The 18,627-nt window shown below is 42.7% G+C and overlaps 1 protein-coding gene across 2 annotated transcripts in view; it reads right to left on the bottom strand.

Annotated features, from left to right (window-relative positions):
* The window catches only part of SLC3A1 (solute carrier family 3 member 1), a 46,381-nt gene that overhangs the window by 16,469 nt on the left and 11,285 nt on the right, over positions 1-18,627 (bottom strand). For both annotated transcript variants that reach the window (XM_025465472.3, XM_049115493.1), the window contains 3 exons: positions 15,184-15,363; positions 14,886-15,040; positions 9,489-9,614 (listed from right to left, as the gene is read on the bottom strand). In XM_025465472.3, coding sequence (XP_025321257.3) covers positions 9,489-9,614; positions 14,886-15,040; positions 15,184-15,363 — 461 coding nt within the window. The remainder of the gene's footprint in view (positions 1-9,488; positions 9,615-14,885; positions 15,041-15,183; positions 15,364-18,627) is intronic.

The following is an 18,627-nucleotide window of genomic DNA, read 5'->3' as shown; positions in this document are numbered from 1 at the left end:
CTCAGTCTCCTGAATTTACTTAGAACCCCCAACTAGACATCACATAGTAATGCAAAATTTAAATCACAGCCAGATAGAGCTTTAAAGGAGAGGAACTTGGTAGTACAAAAAGGTGAAATAGCAGGATCTGCCCTAGATGGCAGGAAGTAAGGACAACTGGTTAGCTGTTGAAAGCAAAGTCAGGGATCCCTGGGTGGCGCAGCGGTTTGGCGCCTGCCTTTGGCCCAGGGCGTGATCCTGGAGACCCCGGATCGAATCCCACATCAGGCTCCCAGTGCATGGAGCCTGCTTCTCCCTCTGCCTGTGTCTCTGCCTCTCTCTCTCTCTCTGTGACTATCATAAATAAATAAAAAAAATTTAAAAAAAAAAAAATGAAAGCAAAGTCAACAGAGATATTAAGGCACCCCATTTGCAGAATAGTCTCAGGGGCTCGAGGGGTCAATTCAGCATGAAGCTAATAAAGCTTTAAGCTTCAGAACCCCTCACTTAGGCAGGCCCCTTCCTACCTCCCTTCTTCCCCTGTTCTAAATAAACACTCTACCTAATTTTATGCTATTTTAAGAAGGCCTCAAATTTTCACCAGCTTCAGACCCCACTCTACCCGGGTCCACCCCCAGGTGGCGCTGAACTTGAGGGAACACAGGAGGTAGAGGCGGGAGGTGGCAGGTGCAGGAAGGACGGACAAATAGCTGTAATCCATCCAAGCCACCTCTGACAAAAATGTGGGAAAACGTTAAATGCCATGCCGTTGTAACCATTAAGCTTTGGAGCACTGATTTCCTAGGGGAAAAAAAATCTGTTTCTTCATGGGTCCTTCTTCCCTCTGGGGAATAGGTAGCCTTGCCAACTGTTGACCCAGCCATACAAAATGAGAAATGTGTACCCCAGCAAAAGCGTTCTGGTCCTGGCAGGGGTTCTCACTTTAGTCCAAGAAGAGATACTACCATTGTTTAAAGAGACAAAACAGTAAAACCTGGGTATTTTGGGGAGTCATTGTAAATGACATAATCCAAAATTTGCTCTTGAAAAATATTTGCTTTGTGCTATTTATTCTCCCAACTAGGTGAGAAGAGGGAGCTCCAGATCTTAATCGTTAACTCTCTCCTTACTCCAGTTAAGCCCTCCCAGGGTGCCGGGTACAGAAATGGGCACAGAGCCTAGTTCTGCTGGGTCTGGGTGACCCACCAAGGCGCCATGGGACTCTTGGGACAGTACACTGTGTCCCCGATTCCTGTACAACTCCCATGACATCACAGAGTCCTGGTTTTTCTACCAGGCACCTTTTCATCCTTTTTTCCTTAAACAGCTCACTGCTCTGAGTAAAAAAGTAATCAATTCAACATTACTAATGTCCAAATTCACAAAACCTTGAGGCAGACCTCCTCTTCAGCAATGACTGAAATTATTGGGCCCATTTATCTAAAAAACTTAGTTTGGGAAATAGAAAAGCTCTGCTCTTACGTGTGGTGATCTGTAAGACATCGTCTTGAAAGTGACATAAACCCCAGGTCGGCTATCTGAAGAAGAAATGAGAAAGTATAGGATATTTGAAAAGTACAGAGAGAAAACTATATACTCTGTTTATAAACAAAGGAAAGACCCTACTGCTGTCCAGGAATCCTGGTAAAATTGTTGGCTAACTCCTCCAGGAGCAGGGCGTGGAGGAAGGATCGTGAGCTCCGGATTCTAACCCACCCAGGAACCTTCCCATCTCCCCACTGTCCAACCAGCTGTGTGCATTGGGGCATCTGCATGACCTCACTAACCCACCTTGCAGTCTCTGTGAGGACTAACTAAGGTATTGCTTCTAGAGTCAGTTCACACTTGGGTCTTTATATGATCTGATCTCTCTGCAATGTTTGACACTGCTGACTGAAATCTTCCAGAAAAATTCATATACCTTAGCTCCAAGATACCTGCTCCTCGTTTGCCACTTTTCTCTGTCTACTCTGCAGTCTTTTTTTTTTTTTTTAAGATTTATTTATTTATTTGAGAGAGAGCACGAGTGAGATGGGCAGAGGGAGAGGGAGAGAGAGTCTCAAGCAGAGCATGGAGACTGACATGGGGCTCGATCCTAGGACCCTGAGGTCATGACCTGAGCTGAAACCAAGAGCTGGCCACTCAACCAACTGGGCCACCCAGGTGCCGCTAGTCTGCAGTCCTTTAAATATTAGCACTCTTTGGGGTTCTTACCTACTGTTCATTTCATTTCACAGCAGTATTTACTCATTTATCTACCCCTTTATTATTTAACAAGTATTCAAAAAACAAGAAACACCCTGACCTAAATGCCTTACAGAGACACCTGGGTGGCTCAGTCAGTTCAGCTCAGGTCATGATGTCAGGGTCCTGGGACGGAACCCCACGTTGGGCTCCCCGCTCAGCAAGGAGTCTGCTTCTCCCTCTCCCTCTGTCCTTCCCCCTACTCTCTCTCAACTAAATAAATAAAATCTCAATTAAAAAAAAAAAAAAACTTTTCCCCATCAACCCTACAACATATGGGCCATTACCCTCCCTATTTTACCAATGAGGGATCCCAGGCACAGGGGGATAAAGAACGTTGATCAAGGTCATAGAGTTAGTAAGTAGAGGCAGCAGAACTGGTACCCTCTGGCACCCTTACTCATTTGCTCTGCTTTCTCCTCCAGGTCTGTCCCACTCAACCCCCTTCTCCAAAGTTACTGACTTCCAAAATGCAACCAGAAATGCAGCTGGAAGATCTTCTAACTCTGGGCCCTTTAATTTCCACGTAGCAACAATCGGCTGGAGCTCAGCTGCAATTGACCCCCTTCCTCATCCTGGCCGGCCCAGGGCTCTCACTGCAATTACCTGCCTGACCTGTGTAGGCCTTGTCCACATATCAGCAAATCCCAGAGAATTTTATCTCTAGGCCAGACACGTCCCTGAACTCCTTGTCCTCATATCCAACTCTCAATTGAACAATTGATGTCTCACAGAGAGCTCAAACTCTTCAAAACTAAGACATCCCCCCTCCTCTCCTTTGTCTCTCATCACAGGAAATGACACCAGTGCCAGTCAAATCTGAAACCTGAGAGTCACACTAGATTCCTCGCTAAGTAACCTGATGATTTCCCTGCAACCCTGAACCACCTTATTGCACTGAACCCTGATATTTTTTTCCTGATGGCTGAACCACCCTCTGCCCTGGCCCCTCTGCCTCTGAAAATACCCCACTCAAATCCCCTCTCCAAAGTTATTGATTTCCAAAATGCAAAGAGCAAATGATTTCCCTAGGATCTTGTAAAGCCAAATCTTCAGCACAGCCCTGCTTCATCCCCCCCTAGTCTCATCTAGCAAGCTCCCTCTCCATATACCATGTCCCAGCCATATTGGATGACTCCAAGCACCTCCAATGTGCCATGATCCATGCCTTCCCAATGCTTGACCCAGGCCTCTCCACTTGGCTCAGTCCTTCTCATCCGTTAGATATCACTACATCCTCTGAAAGCTTTCTCCGGTCTGTTTCACTCATGTCCAGATTAGGTGCCTGCCCTGTGTACTCCTACCTCCTGCCATCACAACCACTCAATACACTTACGTAACGGTCTGTTTCATGGTCTACCTCCCACTTAGGGATATAGCCCCAAGATGGCTACAGCATGTGTCTAGCTTACCAACCATCATACCCCTGGCATGTGGGCAATACATAATACACACTGCCAAATGAGTCAAGGATTTATACTAAAGTGCCTGGCATGTATGAGGTACAATAAATGGCACAGTTATTATCAAGCACAGAGTCGGGTTATTAAGCAGGTCGTGAGGACATTTTATTTTGAATTGAGCTGCCAACACCATGCTGCTCAGTAGGAACAAAGCTGACATTTAGAGTCTAGATTTCATCTTAAGCCAGGGGGATGGAGGTGGGACATCTGGGTTCCCCGTCCCCAGGTGCCATGAACAGCGCAGGATCCCACAGTCCAGGGCTCAACATTTTCCCATGGTGAGGTCAGTGTCACACCAACACAGTTCAGGCAGAGGGCTGGGCTGTCTGCAGTCCTTTCCCTGCTCTGCCGCTAACCTGATGGTTCACTTCACCTCTCTGGACTTCAGTTCCCTCATTTGTCAAATAAAGAATTTGAGGGCAAGTGAAAACCAAAGTGATTACAAAATACATACAGTAAGTCTCCATGTCCTCCAAGGCGGCTTCTAGACTTCTCTAGGTAAACACACTCAAGACCTGAGAGGTTCAGGGGAGAGCCAAGTCCCCTGAAGGCCAGTCCAAGGGGGAGTACAGAGAGGAGAGAAGAAGGTGCTCTGTGCTGTGTGTCCCCTACATGCCAGCCTCCCACTGTGCAGATAATCTGAAATCTGATGGGAGCCAAGAGCGAGAAGTCTCCATGAGTGCAAGCTGGTATGCAAGCAGGGGTCATTCCAAATGCCTCCCCACCACAAACTCTCTAGGTTGCAAATTATTAACCTGCTTAGCTCTACTGCAGAGATAAGAGCTACTGGGGGGTAGAAGGGTGTTTGGAAAGTCTCCTTCATGCAAAAAGCCTTTCGGGAGCAAAGAGCCTTCTCTTACAGCTTCTTAGCCTTTCTTATTTACTTCTAATAGCAAATCTATACCAGCCTTGCAAAAATGTCCAACCTTCAACTAAAGGCAGTAATGATTCATCCCAAAAGGAATCTCATCCTATTGAGACTAGTAAGTAACACACACTCCACTACCTGGATGCCTGCAAGGGAACAGCTGGATTAGTCAAAAAATAATTAATGTATTGGCTGGCAGATATTGGGACAATTTATTACACTTCTTGAACATCTCCAGATAATCCATCACTGTCGCCACAAGGAGCCTGGTGAAGTCCATGGCTGATAAACCAACTGGATTATGCTCACATTTATGAATTTCCAACTGAATACCCTTGAAAAGACTGTGTAGGCAAAGTGAAGCACAGAGACAGCACCAGCTTTGCCTCAAGTCAGAAGTGGAGTTGTGGGTAAGAGAGTGGACTCTGGGTTTGAATCCTGCTTTGTCACTCCCCAGGTGGGTGACTTCACCTCCTTAAGCCTCAGCTTCCTTCTCTGTAAAATGGTCCTGCAATCTCCTAAATTAGACTTGGTGTGAGCATTAAATGAGATGACCCGGGTAAAGCACTCGGCACAAAGTAAATCAAGAAGTGTGTGAGGGCAGGTCAGGGGGAAGGTGCAGGTAGAGGTGTGTAAATGATCTTTGGTGATGGAGAAAAGAGCCCACCTCCACCAAAGAAGTTTAAAACTAACCCCTAGTTAGTAGCTGTGTCTATCACCCTTCACTACCCCCATCTTCCCAACCCCAATGAGATAAGGCTGCCCTGATTCTAGAACAGATCCCAAAGCAATTCATCTAAATTCTGGGAAACATCAAACATGTATAGTAAAAACAGCCTTAAAACTAAGGAGGCTACAGAAATATATTTAACAAAAGGAATGCAAGACTTGTACACTGAAAATTACAAAACAACGTTGAAAGAAATAAAAGACCTAAACAAGTGGAAAGACACCCTGGAGCAGAAGACTTATTATCATTAAAGTGGCAATACTCCTCTCCAAACTGATGCCCAGATTCAATGCAATCTCTACTCAAATCTCAGGGGATCCCTAGGTGGCTCAGTGGTTTAGCTCTGCCTTTGGCCCAGGGCATGATCCTGGAGTCCTGGGATCAAGTCCCACATCAGGCTCCCTGCATGGAGCCTGCTTCTCCCTCTGCCTGTGTCTCTGCCTCTCTCTGTGTGTCTCTCATGAATAAATAAAATCTTTAAAAAAAAAAAAATCTCAGCAGCAGGCTTCTTTGCAGAACTTGACAAGCTGATCCTAAATTCTTATGGAATGTGTACTATCCAGTAACTCCACTACTGGATATTTACCCAAAGAAAACAAAAGCACTATCAAAAAGACACATGCACTCCTATGTTTACTGTAACATTATCTACAATAGCCAAGATAAGAAAGCAGCCCAAGTGCCCATCGAGAGATAAATTGATAAAGATGTGGTGTACACACAATGGACTATAACTCAACCATAAAAAAATTATGTGATCTTCTTTAAAAAAAAAAAAAAAAAAAAGGAAGGTGCCTGAGTGGCTCAGTCAGTTAAGTGTCATCCTTCAGCTCTGGTCACAATCCCAGAGTCCTAGGATGGAACCTCCCATCAGGCTCTCTCCTCAGCAGGGAATCTGTTTATCCTTCTCCCTTTGCCCCTCACCTGTGCTCCTGCTCTCTCTCTCTCTCTCTCTCTCTCTCTCTCTGTCTCAAATAAATAAATAAATAAAATCTTTAAAAATTTTTAAAAATGTGATTTGCCAATTGTATGCTTATAGATGGACCTAGAGGGTATCATGTTAAGTGAAATAGGTCAGACAGTGAAAGATAAACACCATTTGACTTCATTTATAATGTGGAATCTAAAAAGCAAAACAAACAAACAAAACAGACTTTTAAATATAGGAAACAAACTGGTGGTTACCAGAGAAGTAGATGGGGAGATGAGCAAAATAAATCAAGGAGATGAAGGGTTACAAATTTTCAGTTACAAAACAAGTCATGGAGATGAAAAGTGCAGCACCAGGGATACAGTCAGTAATAGTCTAATAACACCTGAAGGGTGACAGATGGTGACTGCATTTATCATGGTGAGTACGGAATTATTGTATAGTAATGTCAAATCACTATGTTGTACACTTGAAGCAAATATAACATTGTATGTCAAATATACTCCAATGAATAATAATAGCAGATCACCAAAAGAAAGAAAGAAAGAAATACAAGTACCCAAAATAGCCAAACAATCTTAAAGGAGAAGAATAAAGTCATAGGACTCACACTTCTCAATTTCAAAACTTCCTATAAAGCTACACTAATCCAGACACTGTGATATTAGCACAATAACAGACTTATAGAGCAATAGAGCAAAACTGAGTCTAGAAACAAATCCTGACATTTATGGCCAATTGATTTTTAAAAGGGTTCCAAGACAGTTCAATGGGGAAAGAATCTTTTTATTTTTTTAAAAAGGATTCATTCATTCATTCATTCATTCATTCATTCATTCATTCATTTAGAGGTAGATAGAGAGGGAGGGGGGGATGGAGAGGGAGGAGGAGCAGGGGGAGAGGGATAAGCAGAATCCCTGCTGAGCTCAGAGCTTGACCTCAATCCCATGACCCTGAGATCATGACCTGAGCCAAAACCAAGAGTTAATTCTCAACAGACTGCACCACCTAGGCAGCCCAAGAATAATCTTTTTAACACACACATTGCTAAGATAACTGGATAGCCACGAATTAAGTTAGACCCCCCTCACACCATATATAAAAAGTAAGGGGAAAAAATGGGTCAGAAACCTAAAATATTAGAGTTACCACTATAAAACTCAGAGAAGAAAACATAGGAGTAAATCTTCATCATCTTGGGTTAGGCAATGGTTTTCAAATGACATGAGAAGCACAAACAACAAAGGAAAAAATAGATGAATTGGACAATTTAAAACTTGTGCTTCGAGGGATGCCATCAAGAAAGTAAAAAGACTGGAGCACCTGTGTGGCTCAGTTGGTTAAGCGTCTACTTTCAGCTCAGGTCATGATCCCGGGGTCCTGGCTCAGCAGAGCATTTGCTTCTTCTTCTGTGCCTCCCCCAACTCCTGCTCTCTCTCTCTCAAATAAATAAATAAAATCTTTCATTAAAAAAACAAAAAATAAAACGCCAACCCACAGAATGGGAGAAAATTGCAAATCATGTACCCAGAACATACAAAAAACTCACAACTGAAAATAAAAAAATAGATAACAAAATTTTAAAATGGGCGAAGTATTCAGACATTTCTGCTGTAAAGATATAATAATAATCTATATAAGCACATGCAAAGATTCTCAACATCGCTGGCCATCAGGCAACTGCAAAACCACAGTGAGATCCCACCCACACCGACTAGGGTGATAGTACTCAAAAATATAGACCATAGCAAGTGTTACTGAGAATATGGAGACATTGGAGCCCTCACACACTGCCAGTGGGAATAGAAAATGGTGCAATTGATTCGGAAAACAATTGGGCAGTTTCTCAAATTGTTAAATATAGATGATAAATATAGATATATATCATAGACATATAGGTAGATATTGTATGATTTTGTTTCTAGGGAATGTCCGGAACAGATATAGCTGTGGAGACAGAAAGTAGATGAGCAGATGTCCGCGCGGGTGGGGAGTAGAGGGTGCGGGGGTGTGGAGGGTCATGGAGAGTGTCTGCTACTGGATATGGGGCTTTGTTTTGGGGCGAAGAAAATGCGAAATCAGGGTGTTCATTGCACAATCCTATGAAGATACTAAAACCACTGAATTATACACCTGAAAGGGGTGAATTTTAGGGTTATGTGAATTATACCTCAATAGAGATATTTTATTTTATTTTTTAATATTTTATTTATTTATTCATGAGAGACACAGAGAGAGAGGCAGAGAGACACAGGCAGAGGGAGAAGCAGGCTCCCTATGGGGAGCCCGATGCAGGACTCGATCCCAGGACTCAGGATCATGCCCTGGGCTGAAGGCAGGCACTAAACCACTGAGCCACCCGGGGATCCCCTGTTTATCTGAAATTAAAATTTAATTGGTGTCTTGTATTTTTATTTGCCTTCGCTGGCAACTGTACACGCCCGCCTCCAGGCCATTCCTGAAACACATGACGCATCGCTCACCTCCAGATCTTTGCATTGGCTCTTCCTTCTGCCTGAAATTCTCTTCCCCCAAATATCCACAGGGCTCCCTTTCAAACTTCAGGTCTTTGTTCAAACAGGACCTCAACATAGGGATGTCTCCAAACCAACTTCTGCCTGGCACTCTGATGTCCCTTACCCTTAGGGACCACCTGACATGTATTTAGTTGTTAACTGTCTGCCTTCCCCTCAGTATACAGGAGACGCCTCGAGAGCAGGGCTTCTTTTATTCACTGCTCCATTCCCAGTGCTTAGAAGAGGACCTGGCGCAGAGCAGACAGTGAGTTAATATTTACTGAGCGACACAGAAGTGCTGTGCATGGGTTACGTCCTCTAACCTTCCAAACAGCCCGTGAGACAAATAGTGCCATCGAGCATGTTTCATAGATGAGGGACCTACAGAAAAGCTAAATACCTCACCCAGGAGCCTACTGTTGGCAGCAGTGGGGCTGGGTCCAGACGCAGGTTCAGACCCTGGAGCCCAGGCTCTGGCCCCCCGCTACATCAGCTCATTGTCACAGGCGGAGGGGCACCACAGAGAGAAGGTACCAGATATCTCTGCCTCCTTCCCCTGTCGCTCATTCTGGGTGAGAGGGAGGAGGAACCCACCAATATGTCTGAGGGCCTCTATCTGTATCAGACTCCATAACCCCAGAGTTTAATTACATTACTTTGGTTTTGCTTGAACAGCTATCGTTCAACATCGAGTATATCAAGTAACCACTTAAACACCTATGCAATTGGAGAAGTCTGTGTGGGTATCCATACTCACTTTTATTTCTTTTTGAACATCAAGATTGTAGAAATTTAAGTCAGGCTGTTCTCTCAAAAACTGGTGAAAATAACACTGGTTTCGTACTTCGTCAAAGTGCCAGCTGGAGTTTCCGTACACACTTAACTAGCAAACAGAAAACAGCAAGTCAGCAAATCGCTTACTTAGCATTCATATAATGGCACTGCCCACAAAGAAATGGTGATTGCCATCCCTGGCCTTGTGCAGGCTGAGTGCACAGATCCTCAGAATTTTCCTTCTAGGGAGAGCACTAGATAAGTTAATTCCTTAAAATGCTATCTGCTGGCCTAATGTCACACAAATGTGGCTGGGATATATTTGCAGAGTAGAAGCTGTTCGTGACAACCACAACAGCAAACCAAGGCTCTCAAGGCCACGTTAAAGAGCGTACACTTCTAATATATTTTCTGGAACCTTCTATCCAGGCTCTGAACTCCTGCTTGTGAAGTAATGCAAATGACGGTCATTTGGGGGGAGAAAGACACCTCCCGTTGGTCTTGGAGTTTGAATCCACACAGAGTGAATATTTAAACTGTTATCCTCAGAAAAGTATTAGAATCATTCACTTAAAACACCCTTCTAGCCCTCAGGAATAATAATAATAATAATAATAATAAAAATCTAACAACTTCAAGTGCTGGGATCAAGCAGCATTTGACGCAGGTACGGATTTCCTCGTTCTAGGAATGCTCACATCTGTGACTGCAGAGCATCACCTTCCTGGTGGACTCTCCCACACCTCTCTCTCCTTCTCAGTCAACTTGTTTTCTTCAATGTAACAGTTTTTCAGGGTTCTTGTTAATTTCATGCTAAAGAGAACATTTAGAAACTAAGGGATTTTGCATACATCCTTTTCTTTTTAATTGGAAGACCCCCCATCCTGTGGGGTTCACATCACCAGGGCAACAATTGGCGGAAGCTAAGGGGTGGCTGCTGCCTTTCAAGGAAACACACCCTTACCAGCACACCTCATGGTCCAACCTGACATGAACTGGGATATTCACAGTATATATGACGGAGAAAAGATGGGTATCCAGAATACAAAAAGAACTCCACCAATCAATTTCAAAGGCACAAACAATCGAAAAGAAAACTGAACATAAACAGATGTTTCACAGAAATGGAAGCTCAAATGAATAAATGCATGGAGAAATGTCCAACATCATTAGTAATTAGATCAATCTTCACGAATAACTAGAGAAATGTAAATTTGAGACCTCAATGTGATACCAGTTTATGTTCACTTGGTAAAAATTACAAAGTGTGGCAGTACCAATAAATTAAGGAAAATATGTATTTTTTTACACTGCTGAAGGGGCTATAAATCAGTACAATTACTTTGGTATTATCTTGCAGAGTGGAACATGCAGTATCATGCATCCAGCAATTTCACTCCTAGTTATTTACCTTCAAGAAGCTCTAATAGCTGAACCCCAAGAGAACTAGGTTAATGAGAATGTTTACCATGGCATCATTGGTAATAAAATAAAAAAAAAATAAAATAAAAATAAAAAAATAAAATAAAATAAAATAAAATAAAATAAAATAAACCACTGGAAACAGCCCATCAGTGGAAGAGTGGATAGGTAAATCATGGCATATGCACACAGCGGAATATAACAAAGAAAATGTATAAACCACATCTACCAGAAACTACATGAATATTAAAAACAGTGAAAAAGCTCTTTATAGGAGATTTACATGTAGCAGGATACATCATAGAGTCCAAAACAAGAGAAACTAAATGATAAATCTTTAGAAAATATGTAGCATATGTAGGAAAAACAAAAGCAAAAAAAACACAAAAGCAAGGACTTGGAAAACCCCCAAATTCAAGGTGGTGATTACCCCTAAGAGGAGGCATAGGGAGAAGCAGGGAGAAGCCCACAGGTGGTTTCAGCAGTGTTGGTAATGTTCACATTCTTAATTTGGGGATGGGTTCATTGATGTTCACTGTTTTATTACCTCCCCTAACTTAGATATATATTACACATATTTCTAACAGTTTTATTCAGGTGAAGTTGAATACAATACACTGCACATGTTTCAAGTGTACAATTTGATAAGTTTTGACATTCCTTTATGTTTGTGAAACTCTCATCATGATCAAATAGTGAACATATCCATCCTTTGTGGCCCCTGACTCTACTCTCCCACTCCTCCCCATCTTTAAACAGCTATTCAGCTTCCTGTCACTACAGATGAATTTGCATTTTCTTTCTTTTTTTTAAGATTTTATTTATTTAATCATGAGAGGCACAGAGAGAGAGAGAGAGAGAGAGAGAGGCAGAGACACAGGCAGAGGGAGAAGCAGGCTCCATGCAGGAAGCCCGACATGGGACTCGATCCTGGGTGTCCAGGATCATGCCCTGGGCTGAAGGCGGCGCTAAACCACTGAGCCACCCAGGCTGCTCGAATGTGCATTTTCTGTAATTTCATGTAAGTGGAATAGTATGTGCTCTTCTGTCTGACTTCTTTCACTCTGCATAGTTACTTTGAGATTCATCCAAGGCATTGCCCATTATCAATAATTCATTCCTTTTATGGCTGAGTAGTATTCCATTGTATGGTTATACACAAGGTGTTTATACATCAATCATGTATTACATATATTTTTGGATGTATCAGCTATTACACTGAAAAAGAAAAAAACCTACAATGTTGGCTACAGTGGAGAATAGATGGAAAGATGGAAAAACTGGATGCCAGAGCACGTGGGTAGCTCAGTGGTTGAGCATCCACCTTTGGCTCAGGGCGTGATCCCGGGGTCCTAGGATCAAGTCCCTCATTAGGCTCCTTTCAGGGAGCCTGCTTCTCCCTCTGCCTGTGTCTCTGCCTTTCTCTCTGTCTCTCAAGAATAAATAAATAAAATCTTAAAAAAAAAAAAACTGGATGCCAAAAGAGGAGGCTGTTACAGTCTGATAGGCAAGAGATGATACGGTTTCAGGTATGGCTGGCAATTTTTTTTAAAAGATTTTATTTATTTATTTATTTACTTATTTAAGAGAGAGAGAGAAAGAGAGAGAATGAGCCCAAGGAGGAGTAGAGGGAGAGAAACAAGTAGGCTCCTTGAGTGTGGAGCCCAACACAGAAATCGATCCCACGACCCTGAGATCCCCACCAGAGCTGAAATCAAGAGTGTGACGCTCAACCAACTGAACCACCAGTGTTTTTTTTTTTTTTTAAATAAGATCATTGGACTTTTTTTTTTTTAAGATTTATTTATTTATTCATTCATTCAGAGAGAGAGAGAGAGAGAGGCAGAGACACAGGCAGAGGGAGAAGCAGGCTCCACGCAGGGAGCCCAACGTGGGACTTGATTCCGGGTGTCCAGGATCACAACCCAGGCTGCAGGCGGCGCTAAACCACTGCGCCACCGGGGATGTACCCACCGGTGGTTTTTAAAAGCAGACTGTGCAGTTGGATTGTGTGGTGGGTCATTAGCCCTTTCATTTATGGGCTGTGTGACTGAGGGCACAGTGCTTAACCTTGCCCGCCCCCAAAACAAGAACTGAAACCTAACTCCTAGGATTGCTGGGTGGATTAAATGAATGAACAAATATAACACACTTAGCATGAACCTGGCACATAGTAAGCATTTGTAGTAAACATTTGCTAGTATCATTATCATTTTAACAAGCGTGTGGACTGGGGCAAAGAAAAATTAAGGAGTTCAAACCACCAGGATTGCTGATGACCTGTTCACCAGGCTGCATACTAGTATATTCAATCAGCCTGGGGTTTAAGAGGTTGGTTGGGAGAAGATCACACAGCATTAACATGTGTCGATTTTGAGTGCCCTTGGTTCATCTAAAAGTTGATGCCCAGGAGCCTGCCTCTTAAGTGTTTATGGAGAAGGTCAGGAAAGGAAGTGGAGGGCCTGGATGGTGGAGATCCAGAGGATCCAGGGTGAAAAAGGCTCTGCAGAAAGCAGGAGAGATAGGGACCACAGCAGGCAGAGGAACTGGCCTGCGTGGGGGGCAGAGTGGCCAGAGAAAAACAAGACATACAATTAAATCTGAATTTCAGGTTAACAATGCATAGATTTTTAGTATAATTATGTCCCATGCAATACTTTATACTAAAAAATTATGCATTGTTTATCTAAAATTCAGATTTCTTTGAGCTTCCTGGATTTTTATTTGTAAGTCTGGAAACCCCAGTCAAGACCGACCTGGCCTTTGCTGTAAGAGAAGTGAGTAGGAGGAGGGTGGGCACAGGAGAGGCAGGTTTGGGACACCTGGCTGGTGCAGTGGGTTGAGCATCTGACTCTTGGTTTCAGCTCAAGTCGTGACCTCGGGGTTGTGAGATAGAGCCTGGCATTAGGCTCTGCACTCGTTGCAGAGTCTGAGATTCCCTCTCCCTTTGGCCCTCTCCACTGTTTTTTCTCTCCCATTCTCTCTAAAATAAATCTTAAAAAGGAGAAAAAATAGAGGCAGGTTTGATGACTTCTGCTCTCCCTTTGAAGTAGAGTTTGCTGCTGAGCATGATAAGATGGGGAGATGGCAGGTAGAGTGTTTGAGAATGAGGGAGGGCCCTGGATAGTAAAATCCTCAAGAAGACTGGAGGGCTCCGTTCAGGTGGGGACTGTCTCCAAAGGCACGGATACCAAAGTTCAGGCAAAGAGAACGTGGATGGGCAGGTTTATTTACAGCTAGGGTTCTGTTTGAGGGGAGTCACAAAATCAGAAAGGCAAAGGAATCTGGAGAATAGCAAAACAGTTACTAACCTAAGGGGACATGGAGTCCGTGTGGACAGAGTGGAAAGTTGAGGGAAGGAGAGGCTAATAGAAATGATAGGTTTTGGGGCACCTGGGTGGCTTGGTCAGTTAAACATCTGCCTTCGGCTCAGGTCATGATCTTGGGGTCCTAGGATCAAGCCCCATGTTGGGCTCCCTCCCTGCTCAGTGGGGAGTCTGCTTCTCCCTTTCCTTCTTCCCCTCCCCCAGCTCATGCTTTCTCTCTCTCTCTCAAATAAATTTTTTTAAGCAAATATACGATTTAATTTGCTAAAATAAGGACACCTGGGTGGCTCAGTGGTTGAATGTCTGCCTTTGGCTCAAGTCGTGATCCAGGGGTCCAGGGATCGAGTCCCACATTGGACTCTGCCCCTCTGTGTCTCCCATGAATAAATAAATAAAATCTTAAAAATAATAATAATAATTTGCTAAAATATATCAGTTTGAGAATGATATAAAAAGTCCAAATCCAAATGGTTAGGAGGGGTGGGTAGCTTATTTCCATTTCTTTGGGAAACTTTCCTCCTCCTCAAAACTATATCCATTAATTTTTTCCTTAAAGGACTTTATAAATAATCAGTTTAATCACTGAAGATCTGCCCATTTTCCCTTTGTAAATCAGACAAGTTGGTACTTACCCAGTTGTTGGGTGGTATGGTTGTGCCATTTTCATGGGTGCAGTCATGCCAGATATAATAATCAGTATATTTCCCTGTCCGATTCCGACTCAGTTGAAACCAAGCATGTTTATCACTGGTGTGGTTTGGTATGAAATCGATTATTAATTTTAAACCTAATTGAAAGTATTTCAAATGTTAGGAAGAAATTACATTAGAATAATACGTGTCAGTTAAGGAAAAAATGCTTTAAGTAAGCATTTGGAGAATGCTTTTCTCAACCCCACCATCCCTCCCATCCCTCCGCCACTCAGTTTACCTTTATCGTGTATGGCTGCAAGCAGATTCTCAAAATCTTTCATTGTTCCAAAAATAGGATCAATGTCTCGGAAGTCTTCGACACCATATCGGAAATCTTTAAGGGATGATTTGTAAAATGAAGTAATCCAAATGGTTTTTATATTTAAAGTTGTGATGTAGTCCAGTTTCTCTTGAATACCTAAAGAAAAAAGTCAAGGCCATGAAAAACAAAGGTTTTTTTTTTTTTTTTTTTTTTTAGTTGAAGGATTAAAAATAAAACCAATATGCCTAAAATTGAAATAGTTCTATTGAAACAGAAATATTTGGAATTTGGTTGAATTTGAGTGAAATTCAAATAGAAAGGTCTAGTTCTACTATAGCATCAAATGGTCATCTAGAAATAACCTCTAACCTTTACCGTAAATGTATAACATTAAAAAAAGTCTATAGGGATGCCTGGGTGGCTCAGTGGTTGAGCATCTGCCTTTGGCTCACGGTGTGATCCCAGGATCCAGGATCAAGGCCTACATCAGGCTCCCTGCGGAGAGTCTGCTTCTCCCTCTGCCTATGTCTCTGCCTCTCTCTGTGTCTCTCATGAATAAATAAATAAAATCTTTTTTAAAAAATCTGTGCATTTTTTATATTTTATATTTAAAACTAAGGCTGTAGGGGCACCTGGGTGGCTCAGTAGGTTAAGCATCAGACTCTTGGCCTCAGCTCAGGTCTTGATCTTGGAGTCGTGAGTTCAAGCCCACCGCTAGGCTCCACACCCAGAGAGCCTACTTTAAAAAATAATAATAATAATAAAATAAAACCAAGGCCACAATATTAATTTATTCTACACATGGTTTTTGAGCACCTAATCTAGGCCAGGTGCTGGGCTAAGTGCCAAAGGACAAAGTAACACATGGTCAAAGCTGTACTATCCAGGATGACAGCCGCTTACATCTATGGCTGTTATTGGGCACTCGCAATGTGACCAGTGTGAATTGAGATGTGCTATAAACACAAAACACTCACTGGATTCTGAAAAGTATAATGTAAAATATGCCATTCATATTTTTATGTTGATTATATGTTGAAATGATATGTTGGCTTAAACAAAATACTTAAAATGAATATGACTAAAAGAGATTTTAAATTAAAAATTAAGGGCAGCCCGGGTGGCTCAGTGGTTTAGCGCCACCTTCGGTCAAGGTCATGATCCTAGAGACCTGGGATCAAGTCCCATGTTGGGCTTTCTGCGTGAAGCCTGCTTCTCCTTCTGCCTGTGTCTCTGCCTCTCTCTCTCTCTCTCTGTGTGAATGAATGAATAAATAAAATCTTAAAAATTAATTAATTAAAAATTTAAAAAAAATTTAAGATTTTATTTATTTATTCATGAGAGACAGAGTGAGAGGCAGAGAGAGAGGCAGAGACATAGGCAGAGGGAGAAGCAGGCTCCATGCAGGGAGCCTGATGTGGGATTTGATCCCAGGACTCCAGGGAGAGTCCCCTGAACCAAAGGCAGGCACTTAACTGCTGAGCCACCCAGTCATCCCAAAATTAAAAATTTTTTAAAGATTTTGCTTTTAAGCAATCTCTAAACCCAACAATGGGCTTGAACTGGCAACCCCAAGATCAAGAATCGCATGCTCTACTGACTGAGCCAGCCAGACATGCTTAAAATTAAATGATTATTAAAATGAACTTCTCACCCTTTTTTTTTACTTGTTTTTTTAAAATTTATTTATTTATTCATTCATTCTTCATTCATTCATTCATGAGAGACACAGAGAGGGAGGCAGAGACACAGGCGGAAGGAGAAGCAGACTCCATGCAGGGAGCCCAATGCGGGACTCGATCCCAGGACTCAGGGTCACTCCCCGAGCTGAAGGTAGACGCTCAACTGCTGAGCCACCCAGGTGTCCCCTTTTTTTTTTTTATTTGTCTTAATGTGGCTCCTAGAGAATGTATAATTACCTATGTGGTTCACATTCTCTTTCCTTTGGACAATGCTGAAGCCAAGAATTTATACAGAAGAGAATTCTGGATTTGGCTGCTGTAGACACAGGAATGAAACTCTTTGTACTTGGAAACTTGTAGGATAATTTAGCAGATAGTGTGTTTTTTTGTGTGGTCTTGGTTCACAGTCCTAAATGCAGATCAGAGACTTGAGTCTAGTATTCAATCCCCAGTAACTTTCTGGGGGACCCCCCTAAGTGGCTTCCTACAATCAGAGCCTGTCACAGGTCACACAGCAAGCTGGAGCCCACTGAGACCAAAGCACAAAGCCTCCTGACTCCCAAGACTGGGGCTCTTCCTCTGTGATAGGCCGCTTATTTTTGTCCTCGGTACCTCAGTTCCCCCATAGAGATGTGGATGGGACCTCCAGGAGTGTTCATGGCCAACAAGAGGATTTTGATTTAAATCAGAACAACAATACATCTTAAGAATAAGCTCAAAGGAACAGGATGTTAAAAACAAAGGGTCTGGACAGACACAAAGCAAACAAAGGATCCCAGGCCTCCACTCCAGGGGACAGAAAGCAATCACCCAAAACAAACTGAAACCAATGCAATGGTTCCTTCGAATAATAACAAGCAGATCCCCTCAACCTCAAGGACAAATATCTATTGATGACAGGAAACAGCTAGTCCCTCAAGGCAGTTACTGGAAATGGCACACAATGTAGGAGCTGATGAGATACTGCTTTGTGCATGGGAATCTGTGAATGAGAATTTGGGGTATATTGGGAAGGAGATTAGGAAGGGAGGGCTAGGAAGTGGGGAGTTTATCTTTGGGTTTAAGGGATTTAGCTCTATTCTATCAAAAACATCACTTTTGCTAAGCATTTACTACAACGAGGCAGCAGGTGCTGGGGCCATGCCGGGATGGCGGGTGTGCAAGGGAAAGTCACCCAGAGAGTTTACAAGGTTATCAGAGGGTGCCGTCAACAGTCCAAAGCCCAGCGGGAGCTCTGGGGATGGCAGAGCATGCTCTGATTGGGAGGCTGAGTAAAGATTAATGCAGAAAATGGGTTTCAATGGCACCCTGAAGGTCAGATGATCTATCAATTGGTGAAGATGCAGGAAGATACAAAAAAGGAGAAACTGATAAGATCGTGAAAAGGAGAAGCCCCCCCCCCTTTTTTTTAAAGATTTTATTTATTTTAGAGAGAGAAAGAGAGCGCACAAGCTGGGGAAGAGGAAGAGAGAGAGGGAGAGAGAGAATCTTAAGCAGGCTCCATGCCACATTGGGCTCGATCTCATAACCCTGGGATCACAACCTGAACCAAAATCAAGAGTCAGACACTTAACCAATTGAGCCACCCAGATGCCCTGAGAAGCCTTTTATGGATTATTAAGGATGGTAGGAGATTTCAAATTCTATCTGTAACATTTTAAAGTTAGATTAAGCTCATCCCCAGGTCCCAAACCCTATTAAATCATTCTGTTTTATTTTTTTCAAACTAAGTATTATT

This window comes from Canis lupus, chromosome 10, assembly GCF_003254725.2.
Source record: "Canis lupus dingo isolate Sandy chromosome 10, ASM325472v2, whole genome shotgun sequence".
Taxonomy (NCBI): domain Eukaryota; kingdom Metazoa; phylum Chordata; class Mammalia; order Carnivora; family Canidae; genus Canis; species Canis lupus.
Note: the sequence above shows the minus strand (reverse complement) of the source record. Positions and strands in the feature narration are given on the sequence as shown.